Source organism: Salvia splendens, chromosome 9, assembly GCF_004379255.2.
Source record: "Salvia splendens isolate huo1 chromosome 9, SspV2, whole genome shotgun sequence".
NCBI lineage: Eukaryota > Viridiplantae > Streptophyta > Magnoliopsida > Lamiales > Lamiaceae > Salvia > Salvia splendens.
The window spans coordinates 18,590,213-18,606,428 of NC_056040.1; the positions used below are offsets into that span (position 1 = coordinate 18,590,213).

At 35.4% G+C, this 16,216-nt stretch overlaps 2 protein-coding genes and 1 non-coding gene across 3 annotated transcripts; 2 read left to right on the plus strand and 1 right to left on the minus strand.

Annotated features, from left to right (window-relative positions):
- Window positions 1–3,639: 3,639 nt before the first annotated feature.
- LOC121749913 lies at window positions 3,640–3,740 on the minus strand. Its single transcript, XR_006039720.1, has one exon. It is a non-coding gene; the product is annotated as a U6 spliceosomal RNA (small nuclear RNA).
- Window positions 3,741–6,320: 2,580 nt separating this feature from the next.
- On the plus strand, window positions 6,321–7,299 carry LOC121746668 (calmodulin-binding protein 25-like). Its single transcript, XM_042140580.1, has one exon. The coding sequence runs from the start codon at window positions 6,486–6,488 to the stop codon at window positions 7,089–7,091; it is 606 nt and encodes a 201-aa protein (XP_041996514.1). The 5' UTR covers window positions 6,321–6,485; the 3' UTR covers window positions 7,092–7,299.
- A 7,742-nt stretch (window positions 7,300–15,041) lies between these two features.
- LOC121747572 (protein C2-DOMAIN ABA-RELATED 4-like) lies at window positions 15,042–15,818 on the plus strand. Its single transcript, XM_042141641.1, has 2 exons — window positions 15,042–15,266; window positions 15,348–15,818. Exons 1-2 carry the CDS (start codon window positions 15,045–15,047, stop codon window positions 15,720–15,722), a joined length of 597 nt encoding a protein of 198 aa, XP_041997575.1. The 5' UTR covers window positions 15,042–15,044; the 3' UTR covers window positions 15,723–15,818.
- The last annotated feature ends 398 nt before the right edge of the window (window positions 15,819–16,216 follow it).

Genomic DNA, 16,216 nt, shown 5'->3' on the forward strand with positions numbered 1-16,216 from the left:
CCTCCATCCCCCACCAACTCGTTGTTGGCCATTTTGGCTGAAGCCATTATGGCCGATACGTCTCGGATGAGACTCGATCAACTTGATTCACATATTGCAATGATACGAGCTCTCCGACAACAATTGGGGATACCGCCATCGGACTAGTCTTCTTTAAATTTCCACGGATGCATTTTTTAGGATTTAATTATGTAATTTTTAATTTGTAGCATTTTAATTATGTAATTTTTAATTTTTAGGATTTTAAGTATGTAATTTTTATTTTTTAGGATTTAATTATGTAATTTTTTTTGTAATTTGTAATAGTAGTTCGGGTATTTTTAACGCATTTTAATATTGTGGAAATGTTTTAATTCTAATTTAATAATAGAATGGTGGGACCCCTGAGCATGCTCTTGCGGAACAACATGGATGTGGGTGTTGTGCTCTTACGGAAGAGCAAGGAGTAAAAAATGAATACAAGTAGGTCCAGACCCACGTCAAAGAGCATGGACGTGGAGGCCCTATGGGTGTTTGTACTTGAAATTATTGAAAAAAGTCATATAATTTGGCAATGATTATATTGATAATCTGATTTGGCCAAATAAATAGTGCATGCAGTGCAGATATAAACTGATAAATATTTACAGCGTATGCATGATTTCATAATTCATTATTTTTTTCCTTTGTGCGTATGTTTTGCAGTAACTTTCAGTAGCAACGCAACAAACAAAAATCGTCTTTTTGTATTCGCACAAATAGACAAACCAGCAGAAAACGCGTTTTCACACTGTATGAGTATTGTGGCTTATAAAGCAACCTAATTTATTAAAATGCTCTTTACAGTTTACACTAATATTGTTGACTGTTTATATTAACTGGCTAATAAAGAGCGTTTACCCAAATTATATTTAATACTATACTACACATTTAGATAATATGTCTAATTTTTAACATATTTTTTCTTAGTATATTTATTGTTTACTGAGGGTTCTTTTTGGATAATTGTAATATTAAATATAAGTATTCTTCTCTCCCAGAGTAAAAATAACGAAGATGATCATTGTTTTATTCTCTCCACTTCCCACAATCCAAAAACAGAAACAAAAAAATATAGATGAGTTTGTGGGTAGGGATTTTGTCAGCACAGGTTTTAATAATTTATGAAGTAGTGATATAAGTCAATGATGTCAGTGAGCCATATTTGAAAATTTAATAATTTGGAAATAGCTTAATAATTGTGAAAAGCTATAAGACCACAGAAATTGACGGAAATTGAAAGTGGGGTTTGCTAGCGAAATTCCAAACAGTCTATTTCATGTAAATTACAATGAAGCCAACAAAACTATTATTATACTCCTAGCTTAAAAGGAAAGAACTATTTATTGTTTAACTACCCCAATTAATTCACATAGGGTCGTTTAATTTCTATCACAATCATATTTTAGAGAAGTAAACGAAAATCTATTAAAACTTACGTACAATCTATTACTATTACAAATAAAAGAATTGGCAATCTCATTCTCATCATATTTTACAATGAAATTTAACACTCCATGGGTAATTTAAAATATGTAGCATATGTATATGCTTGACATATAAAGGCCTATTATAGATGAAAAGATTCTCCGGACCCACACGGAGAACTGGATAATTCCGACCCGACACTACATGGTTACACCTGTTAGCCCACGTGGCCCACTGGGCCCTCCTTTGCTGTATGAGACTTGAATACGATGGGTGAAATGTGAACGAAATTCGAAGAAAATATTTATAACTTAAAAAACAATTTATTTGTTGATGTTTTGCCGAAGTGTATTATATTTGCAATATTTTTATATCGAAGAAAACATATTCGTTGATGTTTTGCCAAAGTGTATTATAACTTAATTATTAAATCGAAGAAAATATTTTTATAACTTAAATTATTTGCAATATGGAGTACTACTCCCTATTTATTGCACAGTATAGAAAACGGTGGCTGCATATTCTAATTTTGAAACTTCAAGTTAATAGTACATTTAATATGCTTTGCTTTTGACATTAAATCTGTGAATTCGTTGAATTGTTTGAATAACATTATTTTGTAAGTGAAGAAAACTTAAGTATAGTTTTGACTAGGCTTTATTTATGAGAAAATTACCATTATCTCCAACGAAACTTTACTCATTACTCTTAGATAGACACTTTAACGAACTTGAAGCTAAGATGTTCGAAAAACATTTCATATGTTCATAATCATTAATCCTAGTTTTCATTTTAGAGCAAATAAGAAAAAAAATATGAGATTTAATTTGTCATAAATGGTTCGTATGCAAAATAATTGTCATTGGATGTAATAAAGGGCTGCAATATTGTTTTAATGCGCGGTATGTAAGAGTATCCATAATAGTGCGCACAAAGTGTTGCCAAACCTGTCTCACCAGAATGGGACGACGACGGGTAACCGTTGTGGGTGTCTCGTCCCACTAGGCTACCTGACCTAAGGGCTGAGCCCAACAAAATTTAGCATATATAACACACCGATAAATTTACGTGATGCACTGAACTTATTATAATTAAAACATCATTTTGTTCCAGCTAATACGAGTAACTTTTTCAAACTTGTCTCATTTCCAAATTCTCTATTAAGTACTAAGGCCATCCCCAATGCTAGGGCCAGACCACCACTGAGGTCCGGTCTAGGGCCTGACAGGTTGGAGATGGGTTTTTCGGGGCCTGGTGGGTTCGAGGTACGTTTTTCGGGGCCCAGGACAAGACTCGGGACGTGGGCCGGATCCAACTCAATTTTTTTTAAATTTGAATATTTTTCCTGTAAATATCATATCATTCCTCAACATTTTCATTTCTATTCTACATCATTCAAATCCCTCTCAAACTAAATCTCCCACTATATCTGTCAAAATGCCCTCTCGACTAGATGAGAAAGCCATCCGCGAGAACATTATTAAAATGTTGAACGAGACGATGCTTGCTATCCAAGAGAAAATAAACAACGAGGTTGCTCGCAACCAAGCTGCAATTCAAGCTTGGAATGAACAAAGCGTACCATGGAGTCAGATGTATATCCATCAAGATTGTGAGGAAGTTAGTTTGCGGTTGTTCACCGATTATTTCTCAAGAGACCCTCGATAGAGTGATCAGATGTTTCGCCGACGGTTCCGGATGGAGTGGCCTTTGTTCCTTCATGTTGACAACAGAGTTGTTGCTCGTGATTCGTATTTCATGCAATGCACCGATGTCGTAGGCGACAAAGTTTATTGAAATTGTAGAAATGCACATCAGTAATACGACAACTCACTTACGACACTAGTGCAGATATGTTCGACGAGTATCTCCATGCTAAATTCTGTCGGACGATCATCGAAGCTTTCAAGGATACGTACTTGAGAAAATCAACGACCCACAACACCAAGATGTTGGTGAACATGCACGAGCGTAGAGTTGTCAACTGGGCCAAGCCAGCCCGGCCCAAGCCAGGCCCACCAGTGAAACGAAGCGGACCTGGGCTGGGCTCATTAGTTGAGATGGGCTCCAATTGGGCCATTTTGTAAACCCATGCCCAGGACCATCCGAAGCCCAGCCCATGCCCGTCCCAGGCTCATCAGAGGCCCACCTTCTATAATTAGTTTTTTTAAAATGTAATTAGGTGATTAATCACTAATAATAGTATATTTCTCTATTTATGCATGTCATCTTGTGCACGAGACATGTTAATTTTGTCTATATCATTCCAATATTTTGGATGTCTCCGAATGGACTCAAACAGTAATAGTTTAATATCAACATAAGTTTCCAACTAAATCATGAATGAAACATTCAATCTTGATTACAACTAATTTTTTTATAATTTTTTAATCCAAGATGTAAAAAAGATGATTCTGAAGTTTAATTTTAAGAATATTACGTATTCAAACCTTAATATATGATGATAATTATAGAATTCTTTAAATTTGTTAGTTAATTCATATACTTGTAGCTTTAAAAATACAACATCAACACGTATGTCATCATCTACTAACAAAACTAACAATATTAGTTATTACTTTAGTTATACACTTACTTTTAAATAGAATAAAGAACAAGAAAAATATTGTTGATACAAAGTCCATAAATAAACTTAAACACATTATTAAATTTAGATTTAGTTAATGAGATATAAAAATACAAGTTATATGTTTTATTTTTGCAAATAATATATTTAGGATATCTTTAAAATACTTAAACAAAAAATTTTAACAAAGCCCAGCCCAGCCCAACCCGGGCCCACATGGCAAGTGGGCCTGGGCAGGGCTGGGCTTAGCAAAATTAGAAAAAGCCTGGTCCAACCCAGCCCGCCTCAGTCATGGGCCTGGGTCAGACTGGGCCTCAATATAGGCGGGCATCGGCGGGCCCGAGCCAGGCTCGGCCCACTTGACATCTCTACACGAGCGGGTGCACAGCTTCCTCAAAATGTTGGGCAACATCGACCGCATGCACTGGCAGTGGAAGAATTGTCCCACGACATGGAGAGGTGCATACACTAGCCGGCACAAGGGCACACATCCAACTATCGTGTTGGAGGCAATTGTCGACCAACGATAGTGGATCTGGCATGCATACTTTGGTGCCACTAGATCGAACAATGACCTCAATGTGTTGAACGAGTCTCCAGTGTTCAACGAGCTATGCGTCGGGCAATCGCCAAACATAGAGTTCACGGCCAACGATCGTCGGTACATTATGGAGTACTATCTGGCAGATGAGATATACCCGCGATGGCCCGTGTTCGTAAAGACAATCACATGTCCGACAACTCCGAAGAGGTTGTTGTTTGCCCAAAGGCAGGAGACGCCTCAGAAAGACGTGGAGCATACATTTGGAGTCCTCCAAGAACGGTGGGATATAATGAACGGACCGTCGTGTATGTGGCACTGTCCACTGATGTGTTCTACTTCATAACATGATCGTGGATGGCGAAGGAGACAATGTCACAGCATGGAACGAATACACCATCGCCATTATCACATGTTCATCTGTTTTAAGCGACCCTCCAACGCAAGGTGTTCCTCTCAACATTCACAATGTCATGGCTCGTGAAACTGATATGTGCGAAGAACATGTCTACACTTGCCTCCAAGCAGATCTAATTGAAGAAATTTGGACACACATCAACGTTTTCCAGCATTGATGTTATGTTTAATGTATTTTATTTCTTGTCATTTGCAATTTTATTCGGATAGAATAAAATTAATTTTCTATTTAGATTTAGGCCATCCGCAATGGGCGGACGATGGCACGCCCGATGGCGCGCATCTTCCGCCCCCACTGTTGGTGTGTGGCATAGGTCGCGGACGATAGTCACGGCCTATGCTTCGGGCGCGACTTAAACCGCGGACGATGGCCATCGTCCGAGCCATCGTCCGCTCCATTGCGGACGTCGCGGACGATGGTCGCGGACGATGGCCATCGTCCGCGACATCGTCCGCGACATCGTGAAGGCGGCGGACGATGGCACGCGGTTTCGTTTTTTTATATAAATATCATTTCTCATTAGTTGTGCATACGAACATATCGACTATCTCTCAACATATTCTCTCTCAACATCCAACGAAAATGAATCCCGGCGAAGACACCAATAGTTCTAGTTCGTCTGATTCCGGTCGTTCGATTGACGAAGCATTCGATGCAGCCGTTGAAGAGGCCATGGCGGCATGCTATTCGCAAATGCAGCGCGAGAAGGCGGCGGCTACAGCGGCGGCTGAGCAAGTGTGGGCTCGTAACCGCCGTCGCTGAGTTTGCGTTTTTTATTATTTCGCATTGTAATGTATTAATTTTTATTAAATGAATGAAGTTTTTAAAATTCGTATTTTAAATGTATTTTAGTTTTTTTTAATTCGTATGTATTTTGTAAATATTACAAAATTGATGATGTGGCGCGCCATAGGGGGCGCCTTAGGGCGCCCTACTGCAGGTGGAGAAGGAGGAAGATAAAAATGCTGACGTGGCGCGCCTTAGGGCGCTCCACTGCTGATGGTCTTATATATTCATTGTTTCAAATTATTGCTGTAAAAGTAATGAATAGTGCAATTTAATGTTCGTAGTCTAGACGAGGCTTGGATGGGGCCTGCAGAACTGTTCAAGTTGTAGCCTTGGTGCAGAAAATAAGAGAAATGATGACGTGACTGAGACTTAGAGTCGGGCGAGTATAGATTTGTGGATACCCTATCTGGGCGAGTATAGATTTGTGGATACCCTATCTGCATAAAAGATGCCTGCCACCTGGCCGTATCAACGCGTTTCCTTTCTCACCGTCCTATTTATTTACCACCCTCCCTTCTCTCTATAAAGCTCCCATTTCTCACTCTGTTTCATTTCACATTCAGATTCATTCCAATTTCCAACTACTCTCTAACTCACTACTTCTCCCTTTCCCCTTCTTCAAATCTCTAACAACTAAAATTAGGTCAAAATTCAAAGGTCAATTTCTGATCAATTTAGAATTTGTCGATTTCTAGCTACAAACAATGGCGTCTTACGATCATCTCCTGGCGGAGCAGCCGTGGTCCTACCGCCCAGCGTATCCAGACACATGGCTTTCCGATCTATTCACAATGGAAAACGAAACCCTAATGAAGGCGCTGCACACCTCCATCTCCGGCGCCGAGATCTCATCCGGAATGCTGAACTCTGTCTACTCCAAGGCGGAGACGACGCCGGTTCACACGCCGACGGTCTCCGGCGTTTCGGAGAACGAGGCTCTCGTCTCGAAGCAGCAGCAGCAGCAGCGGCGAGTGGCTCCGATCGGCGGCGGCAGGGTGGCGAAGCGCAAGGCGCGGCCGTCGAAGCGCGCGGCGACAACGACGTTCTACAACGCGGATCCGGAGAATTTCATGTGGATGGTGCAGGAGGTGACCGGCGCGAAGATCGGCGGCTCGAGCGCTTCCGCTTCGGCAGTCTCTAGACCGGAGCCGCGGAGAGCGACGGACGGATTCCCGACGCTGGACACGTCGGCGGCGTTCATGCTCGACGCCTCACCTTCGTACGCTGCGGCGGCGACCGACGGCGGAGCGAGGGAGCATTACTTCGACTCTCTCTGTAACTTCCCCACGCTCGAATCGTGGGAGGCTTAGATTAGCTATGCTCTGTATTGAGAAATTTCGATTTCTCAATTTTTTTTTCTCTGTTCTTTTTGGTAGCATAGAATCGCTAGCTGTAGTATAAATCATCTTTCAATTTTTCCATCATTTTGATGATGCTGAAATGATTTCTTCCTTTCTTTATTAGGAAACTAAAAGTTCTCATATTACTGGATTAAGATGATTTTCAGATATTGGTGTATGTATAATTGTTGGCTTATAAAAAAATTATTGACACTTTCTTTTTAAAATCAATTGGAAATTAAGAAAGCCACATGACTTATATTAAAAGCATATAACCATAATCTCTTGACTTGCTGGAACAAAGATCTCACCAATATAATCCAAATTCCAACAAGAGGTCATACTAAATGAGCAAGGAGCGTCAAAGAAAATTTTTATGGATTTATTATTTTGTTTTGTGTATAAAATAATTTTGTTAACAACTGTGATAACTCTCAGTAATGATCCCGCATAATCAACTTTGCAAAACCAATGTGTTATCAATGATCGATTTTTTAGTGTTAGACGTATACGCAAAACACATTTTTAAACGCACATCTCATGTTACTGTTTTACCGATTCTTACATATGTAAAAAAAGGATTCCTGTTTTCGGAACCTCTAATGTAGAATGATCCCAAAGTAGAAAGTGATCTAGTCGAAGTGAAGGACTTAAGCTTATGGATGGATGATGCATTAATATAGCTTTATTAAATTTAAAGGAATTTTATGCTCAATCATACCAAGATTAGCGAACTTATTATTGAGACACTAGATTCTTGAGCTTGTGTGTAATGTTAGGTGATTATTTTGATAGATTGATTAACATGAGATTGATCTGTGGCTTACTTTGACACTCATCCAGTCTATCAATTTCGTACTTAAAAGTCAAATTTGATATTTAATTCGTCTATTTTTATTTTTCTTACTTTGTGAGTAGTAAACTATAAACATTTCTTTTAGTTTACATGCTTAAAAAAGTTAATTTGGTATTGTTATTCTATTCCATAATTGAATTAACGTCATCAATTGCGTACACGCATAATTAAGTCCTTAACTCGGGTCTTTCACCATCAAAATATCCGGTCAAAATTGATTAGTTTAATTATCACATGGAAACATGGTTTAAAAATTGATCTGCTAAAATTATTTACGTGTTTAATTAACTCCTAGTAGTAGGATTATGGATCTCCGCACAATCATATACTACTATAAACAGATCTAAATCAACCCCAGTTTAAATATATTAAATCAATTTAATAATGCTTCAAATGTTTGATGAAGTCAAAAGAATTATCAGAGACTACAATAATTAATATTCTGCCATGTTCGGTGACAGCATATGGTTGACTTTGGTCTCTATCCTCCTATCTCTCTCAAATACATGAAAAAAATATAATTAAATTAATTTTTGAAGTTGACGAAAACCCGTGATTCATAGATGTCTATATCCAGTGGCGGATCCCGGGGGCAGGAGGGGGCGGTCGCCCCTACCCGACCGTCCGGAGAATCTAAATTTTTAATTGAATCAAGCCTAAAATAGCATATCCGCCCCCTCCGTAGAGTGTAAAAATACTTTATTTTCAATAAATGTAGTAGTCCAATGGTTTGGTTGTTGGATTTCTAACTAGGATATCTAGTGTTCAATCCCCAACAAGAACATTTTTTTTTTATTTTTCATTTTTTATTTTATCAATTCATATTTTCTTATTATCAAAATAATACCTTTAAATACTTTATGTAATCTAAACTTTTACTAAGTAGCATATATTATATTGTTATATTTATTCTTTAGTTAAAATCATTTTTAATCTTGTGTTAAAGTCTTTTTTATCCTAAAGTACTTATAATTTGATCCATGCATCTTAATTATTCTCTATGTAACAAAATAAACATTTTAAATATTTTTGAAGTATAAATATTTAGTGCTCTACTTATATCACTTTTGTATATAATATTTACGGTGATTTTAAATGTATATATATTTACAATAATTTTATATTTTAAAATGAATAATACATATTTGCAAGCTAAATCATGTTTATATTTATATAATTTTTTTATTTTAAAATGAATAATATATATTTGCAAGCTGAAGAATGTTTATAATTTTTTATTTTAAAATGAATAATACATAGTCGCGCGGGCGCGTGGCGAGCTGACGCGCCAGCCGTCTCGGTGGGACGGGCGTCTCGGCGAGACCGGGACGAGACGGGTCGCTGCAACGCGTCTCGCTGCCGTCTCGTCTCGGAGGACGAGATACGAGACACCGGCGCGACGCATTGCGGGTGCTCTTATATATTTTTAGTTACATTATTATACTTAATCAAGTTTTCTAGAAACTTAAGGGAATTTTTATTTTCAAATTTATTTTTTATTGGTGTGATTATTTTATGGTGAGGAAAAAGGGCAAAGCAGGGAATAAACTAGGGACTACAATTCCATAAAACTATGTTATTACCCATTGTTTAGCTTTAGCACTTGCTAATTGCGAGCTGACTGTGGAAGAGTAGTTATTGACTTGTAAATAATGCAGATAATGACGATATATAAAAGTGTTGGGTCCTACGTGTAATGGGCCCATTCCAATTTATTTATTGTTTATCTTGTGATCTTCTAGATATTATGGGTGGTGCATAATTTATTATTCGTGTACATTTTTTTAATTCTTTAAAGCGTATTGAATACGTATACATATTGGGATAATGACTTACTTCCTTACTACGATTATTAAATTAAATATTGAAATATTCCGTGGTGAAAGTTAGGAGGGAAGAGCACAAAAAATTATTTATATAAAGTGTAATCAAATATATCACAAATTATTGTCGTATTTCAAATTTTATAAAATCGTACGTCGACAAATACAATGTGTTGTGGTGTTTTCCTTCGGATTGAATAATGTGTTGTGTGGTATTTATTGAATATCTTGTGGGCTTCTAGATACTTATGGATATTGGTGTATACTTTATTTTTGGTTCCTACTTTATTGTTTCTTTATTGTATTTGTGTACATTTTTTAAATTCTTTAAGCGTATTGAATACGTATAATGACTTCCCTACTACGATTATTGAATTAAATATCGAAATATATCCGTGGTGAAAGTTAGGGAGGGAAGAGGATACAAAATTATTTATAAAAAGCGTAATTGACAAATATATCATAAAGGAGTTTGATTAATTGTTAACTTTCTTAAGTTGTTAATTCTGCTAACTCATCATCAACGCAGTGTATTAAAAATGTCAACACGATGACATTAATATGCCAACACATAATTTTGTTGACATTTTAATATATTGTGTTGATATTATGGGTTAACATTTTAATGTCATTATGTTGGTATTTTTAATACACTATATTGATGAGTTAGTAACTTAAGAAGTTAGCAATATAACACACCCTTATATCACAATGTGTTGTGTAGTGTTTTCCTCCCTTTTACTCTATATGCTTTAAGAAGAATGTGAAAAGACTTGGACATTACAATCTCTCATTAGTATATCAATAGTTACAATAATTGAAAGGCCAAAGACCTTGATAGCCCGAAAGAACAAATACCTTTCGTACATTTGCAACATGCATATGCAAGATATATAGTACATCAATTCTTTAATACTAGATCTTAGATAAAATATCAAATTAGGAGCTAGTTATATTCAACAGAACATCACCCTTTTTATGTCTTACCAAATCAAAGTTCTTAGGAGTATTACTTATTGCATGGCTTCCAAAATTCCAATTCCAATTCCAATTCCAACAAATGGGAGTGCTAAAGTCTTAAAGTATGCTTATTCGTCGATGATTAAGACCGGTGCCAGCCTAAGTGATAGCTCCTACTATTGATATTAATATTCATTTTCATAATTTATTCGCGATAAACAAAAAAAGGAAGAGAAAATCTTGCAGTCAACATTGACATATACAATTGAATGATTTTATCTAAAATGATAAATTATTACACATATATGACAGCTCCACATAATGACCTCCTCACGGTGCTAAGTGTGATGCTTCTTTTCTAAACATAAAAATTAAAAAAATGATCATTAGTTAATAAGCATAGAGAAAATAAAAAAAATATTATAAATGAAGATATTATAAAATAAAAAGGAAAATAAAGTTAGAGAAATCAAACTAGTTAATTTTTGTAAAAAGAGGAAATAATTAATTTATCTTGGGGCATCTCAAATGAAATACGAATTACTCCCATAATTTTGATTGATTTCTGGTCAATCCCATAAACTTTGATTGATTTCTGGTCAATCCCATAATTTTAAAAGAGAAATTAAATAATAACTTTTATATAATTTCTTAATTATCTCTTACAATTAATATTTTGATAAAATTTGTTGGGACTTAGTAATTGTCATCATTATTATCTTCACCACTACGTAACAATCATTTAGAAATTGACACAATAATATAGAACAAAGCTAAATTATCCATAAGTTAACAAAAAAATATGATTTAAATAATATAAAAATTTTAATGGTATGAGACAATTATAAGTATAATTTAATTTGCTATTTTCAAAATTAATAAAAATTACTTGATGTGAATCAAAAGTTTAATTTAAAGGGATATTGACATCGGGAACTTTTAAAAAGTTGAATTTTTAACGAACTTTGAAATTGATAAATAATATCACAAATTTTACCTTGAGTTTATTATTTCTCACCAATGAAAAATGTCCGGTAAATTTTTTCATTGTTGGGAAATAACAACCTCGGGGTAAAGTTCGTGATATTATTTGCTAATTTCAAAATTTATGGGAAAACAACTTTTTTAAAATTTCATGATATTAGATACCAATATCCCTAATTTAAATGATAATGTTCACTTTTTGTATTCACATGTTTTGTATACAACATCGATTGTACTAGTATTTCACCATGTTAAACCAAGTACATACCCTTATTGCCTTCTCCAATAACGTGAAAAGCATTCTCTACCAGGGATAAATTTGTCCACTTAGATTTAACCCTTCAAATAAGTATGTGTGTGAACTGAATTATGTTATTTATCAGCACCGTCCAATCTTCCCAACGGCTCATCCAACGGCATTTGTCTAATGTTGACTCTCATCCGTTGAAGGAATGATTGTGGTTGCTATTATTACCTGTGGGAATCCACGCCGTTGAATTCCTACATCCCTATCTACAAATCTTGTCATTCTGTTGTTAATCAGATGGTCCATCTCTTGTTTGAAAGCTAATTTTTTTTATGAATTTTAAATTTTTTTTATTAAATTATTAAAATTGACACATACTCCCCATGTCTCATGTTACTTGCATTGTTGTTTTTTTTTCTCTATCACAAACTCCTTACACTATTTATAGTTTAAGTTAGAATTAATACATTTAATTAATATGTTAGTTTAAGTTAAGAGCTCATTTATTAACTGATGTCTCATTACACTTAAAATTTTAATTTAATTACACTAAAAAATCAATCCTAAATTTACGACCTAAAATGAAAAGTGCGAATAACATGGGACGGATGGAGTATATAACTGAAATACGCAATTTTATATTAATTGGGTGAGCCAAGGCATATATCATTATTAATTGGAACAATTGTTGTTCTTAATTAGCTCTTTTCAAACTATAAATATATATTCATTATTGAGAATTAAGTTATTTCATAAAATAAAAAGTCAATAGATAATAAGTCGACATGGAGAGATTGTGTAAGTTTAATTAAATAGTTAGCTTTTATATATGTGTATGCAATTAATGTTCAATGTTTATTTCAAAGTTTTTTGCTACATACACCTAATATATACTCATTATTTAGTGTTCATAAATTGGATATCGATATATGATATTTTCATATAGTCCATATGTTACGAGTAAAATTTTGTTCACATAATATGGATTTTTTCTGTGATTTATTAAATTTGATGTGCAATTTGAGTGTGTCTTTAAGCGGAAAATAGGAAGAATTGACAATGATGAAGATTAATAGCTATTGCATAACTAAGTAGAAACTAGAAATGAAAAACTACAGTAAGGGCTCGATATGCAACCCATGTTGACTGTTTAAGATTTTTCAGTATCTAAAAAATCATTTGACATTTTTACTTTAACACCAAACAACTTATCGTACGTAGTACTCCCTCCGTCCCGCACTACTCGCACGTTTCATTTTCGGCACGGAGATTAAGGAATGAGTGTATAGCAAAGTCAAATATTACGGCTGTAGGTGAAAATTTTTACTAAAAATGGAAATAGTGCAAATAACTTGGGACGCCCAGAAAGGAAATAATTGCAAGTAGTCCGGGACGGAGGGAGTATTATTTAATGAATCTTTATTTGTAAGATAATTTGGAGAAAAACTCTCTTTAATCAAAATATGCTCACGAATATCATATGAGTAGGTCACGCATATAAATGCGTGTATGTATATGTTTGTCTGAAAATGGATTTGGAAGTGAGCAAGAATGTTGGAAGTGGGGAAGGTTGTTGACCTAGAACAAGCGATGGCAGTGACGTGGTAATTGACTTTGTCTTCATCATTAATTGGTATATAAATGAACAATGTATGTTGCTATCACACCCCCATATATTGTACTAGTATTGCTTTGCAACCATTGATCCTCATGCTTACCTTCTCACGACGTCATTATTTTTCTTAATACTCATAATTTAAAAAAAAAAGAAAGAAATGAAAATACCCTTTCAATCGATTCTTTAAAATCTTAAGTTTGCTATAACTTGAAACATGGTTCTATTTCAAGTGATTAATAAGTTTGATTGATGTCCCGATGCTTCTAACAAACTACTATATATTTAGCTTTTTCTAGATGTATATAATTTAATTCCAATAGTAATGAATAGAGGCGTCAAAATATCAGATATTGTTGGCTCGACACAAGGCCACAGTTCCTTTCCTTAAATTGGGTTGAGCCGGTCCACCCAAAAATTTTTGAAAAATTAAAAAATTACTAAATTCGAAATGCTTTATGTACAATGCAAATTTTTTTAGACCAGGCTTGACCCTCATATAGATTTGGCTAACTATTCAAACCAAAAATTTTGTTGAACCTGACCCCAAGTCGGGTTGGCATGTTAAGATGGCTGGACCTAACTCTGACTTGTTTTGTCTAATAATGAGTGGAAGTATATGGACTCAATGTTTGACTGTAGCTTGTTGATACTCTCATTCACTAATTTTGATCAAAGTCAAGTGATAATGAAATGAATAAGAAATTACTATAGTCATGGTTAAATTAATGAATATGAAGGAGTAGTTTCTTTCTTCTTGCTCATTAGGTTATGAGTAAACATAAGATAAGTTATGTCTTTTCCTCTTGGAACTCTAAGGCATTTGATTTGACCCCACGAAAGTTTTTCGAAATGGGCAAGTTTGTCGTAAAAGTCTAACTAATTTATGAGTCTTTTTAGATTGAAAAAAGAAAATTAATTTAGGTATTTATAATTAATTCTCTACATAGATTTATTTATAAGCAAGAAAAAGCATCGCATGGTTGAGATATGGATGAATTGAACGTTTTCTTCTAATCAAATGAAATATTTGGGTGAATTGTAAATTACCTGTTTTAAGCAGCAATGAAATCCAACAACTTTGTAGTCCCATTAACACAACCGGTTACCTCAATTTCTCACATACAATACTTTCCCATATATTCAATGCTGATAACTTCAATGGGTAGTCCCCTCTCTCTTCCAATAACTCCAACACCAGAGATTTGGTAAACACAACTTCCAATCAACCCAAAAAACCTACTTCTTCATCTCATCTCAAATTTGAAGCATGCAAACATACAACATTATTTCTCCTTTAACAAACAAACTCATCATATTTTTTTCCCATATTAGCTATAATTATTTCTCCTTTTCTTGCAGGGCGGCAACGAATTTTTAAGACAAGAAACATAATAAGGGAACAAAATTAGAAATTTTGTTGTTTGATCATAAATAAATGGCGGCGGGTTCTCCACATACAGAATCTCCGATGCGCCACGATGCAGCGGAGCATTCGCCATCGCCATCGCCGGTGTTGGGGCATGCACACAGTCCGACGCATATGGTGATGGATAATCTGTTGGGATTGCTTCGGATTCGTGTCAAGAGAGGCCTTAATCTCGCTGTGCGCGACGTCCGAAGCAGCGATCCCTACGTTGTTGTCAGGATGGGCACTCAGGTTCCCAATATCCTATTTTACATATTCATGCATTTATACTTTTAATTTGCATGTTTATATATTATATATGATGGCATGCAGAGGATGAAGACTCGAGTTATCAGAAAGGATGTAAATCCAGAATGGAATGAGGAGTTGACACTTTCTGTTACAGATACCGAGCAGCCAGTTTTAGTTGAGGTATACGACCACGACACGCTCAGCATGGACGACTTCATGGGAGACGCGGAGTTTGACATACGGCCATTCGTGGAGGTCTTGAAGATGCACCCAACAGGGCTTCCAAACGGAACGAGAATCAAGACCATACAGCCCTGCCGGAGCAACTGCTTGGTGGAAGAGAGCAGTGTTGTTTGGAGGGATGGCAAGATTATGCAGGACATGTGCCTGAGACTCAAAAATGTTGAATGTGGTGAGCTCCAATGGATTGATCTTCCTGGCTCCAAAGCTTTCTAGCCATAGTCAACACTGCTCAAACTACATTCGCTTCTGATTTTTTGTATCACCTTTGTTTCATTGTTGTTATTGCAAGTGTAAGTAAATATATTCAAACATATGTCTTGATGATGATTCACTGAAATTTCCAACTTGATCATGCTTCATAGTCAAACATATAATCCTTTTAGATATTTAAGCACTCTTTTTGCATGTGATTTTCACATGATTAAGCCATAAATTGGCTTAGCTTGTGGACAGCGAACGTGATGTCGAGCCGAATGATACATAAATAGAGGAGCCTTTCAATGACTTAAAACATGGTGTAAATAATTAAAGTCAGCTCGCGAAATCAACAATTACAACATATAATTTATCTTCAGGTAATTCTTTCTTCTCTGCTCGACATATCTGTATTGACAACGAGCCAATTACTTGATGAGATCAAACTATTAAACACTAAAAACTTGTGTAAGACCATCTCACCTTAAGACGGGCCAAGGTTAAAAAATATC

Coding starts and splice junctions, on each gene's coding strand:
- LOC121746668 (XM_042140580.1), top strand. CDS start 6,486: ATGGCGTCTTACGATCATCTCCTGGCGGAGCAGCCGTGGTCCTACCGC.
- LOC121747572 (XM_042141641.1), top strand. CDS start 15,045: ATGGCGGCGGGTTCTCCACATACAGAATCTCCGATGCGCCACGATGCA. Junction 15,267..15,347: donor TTGTCAGGATGGGCACTCAG/GTTCCCAATATC, acceptor GATGGCATGCAG/AGGATGAAGACTCGAGTTAT.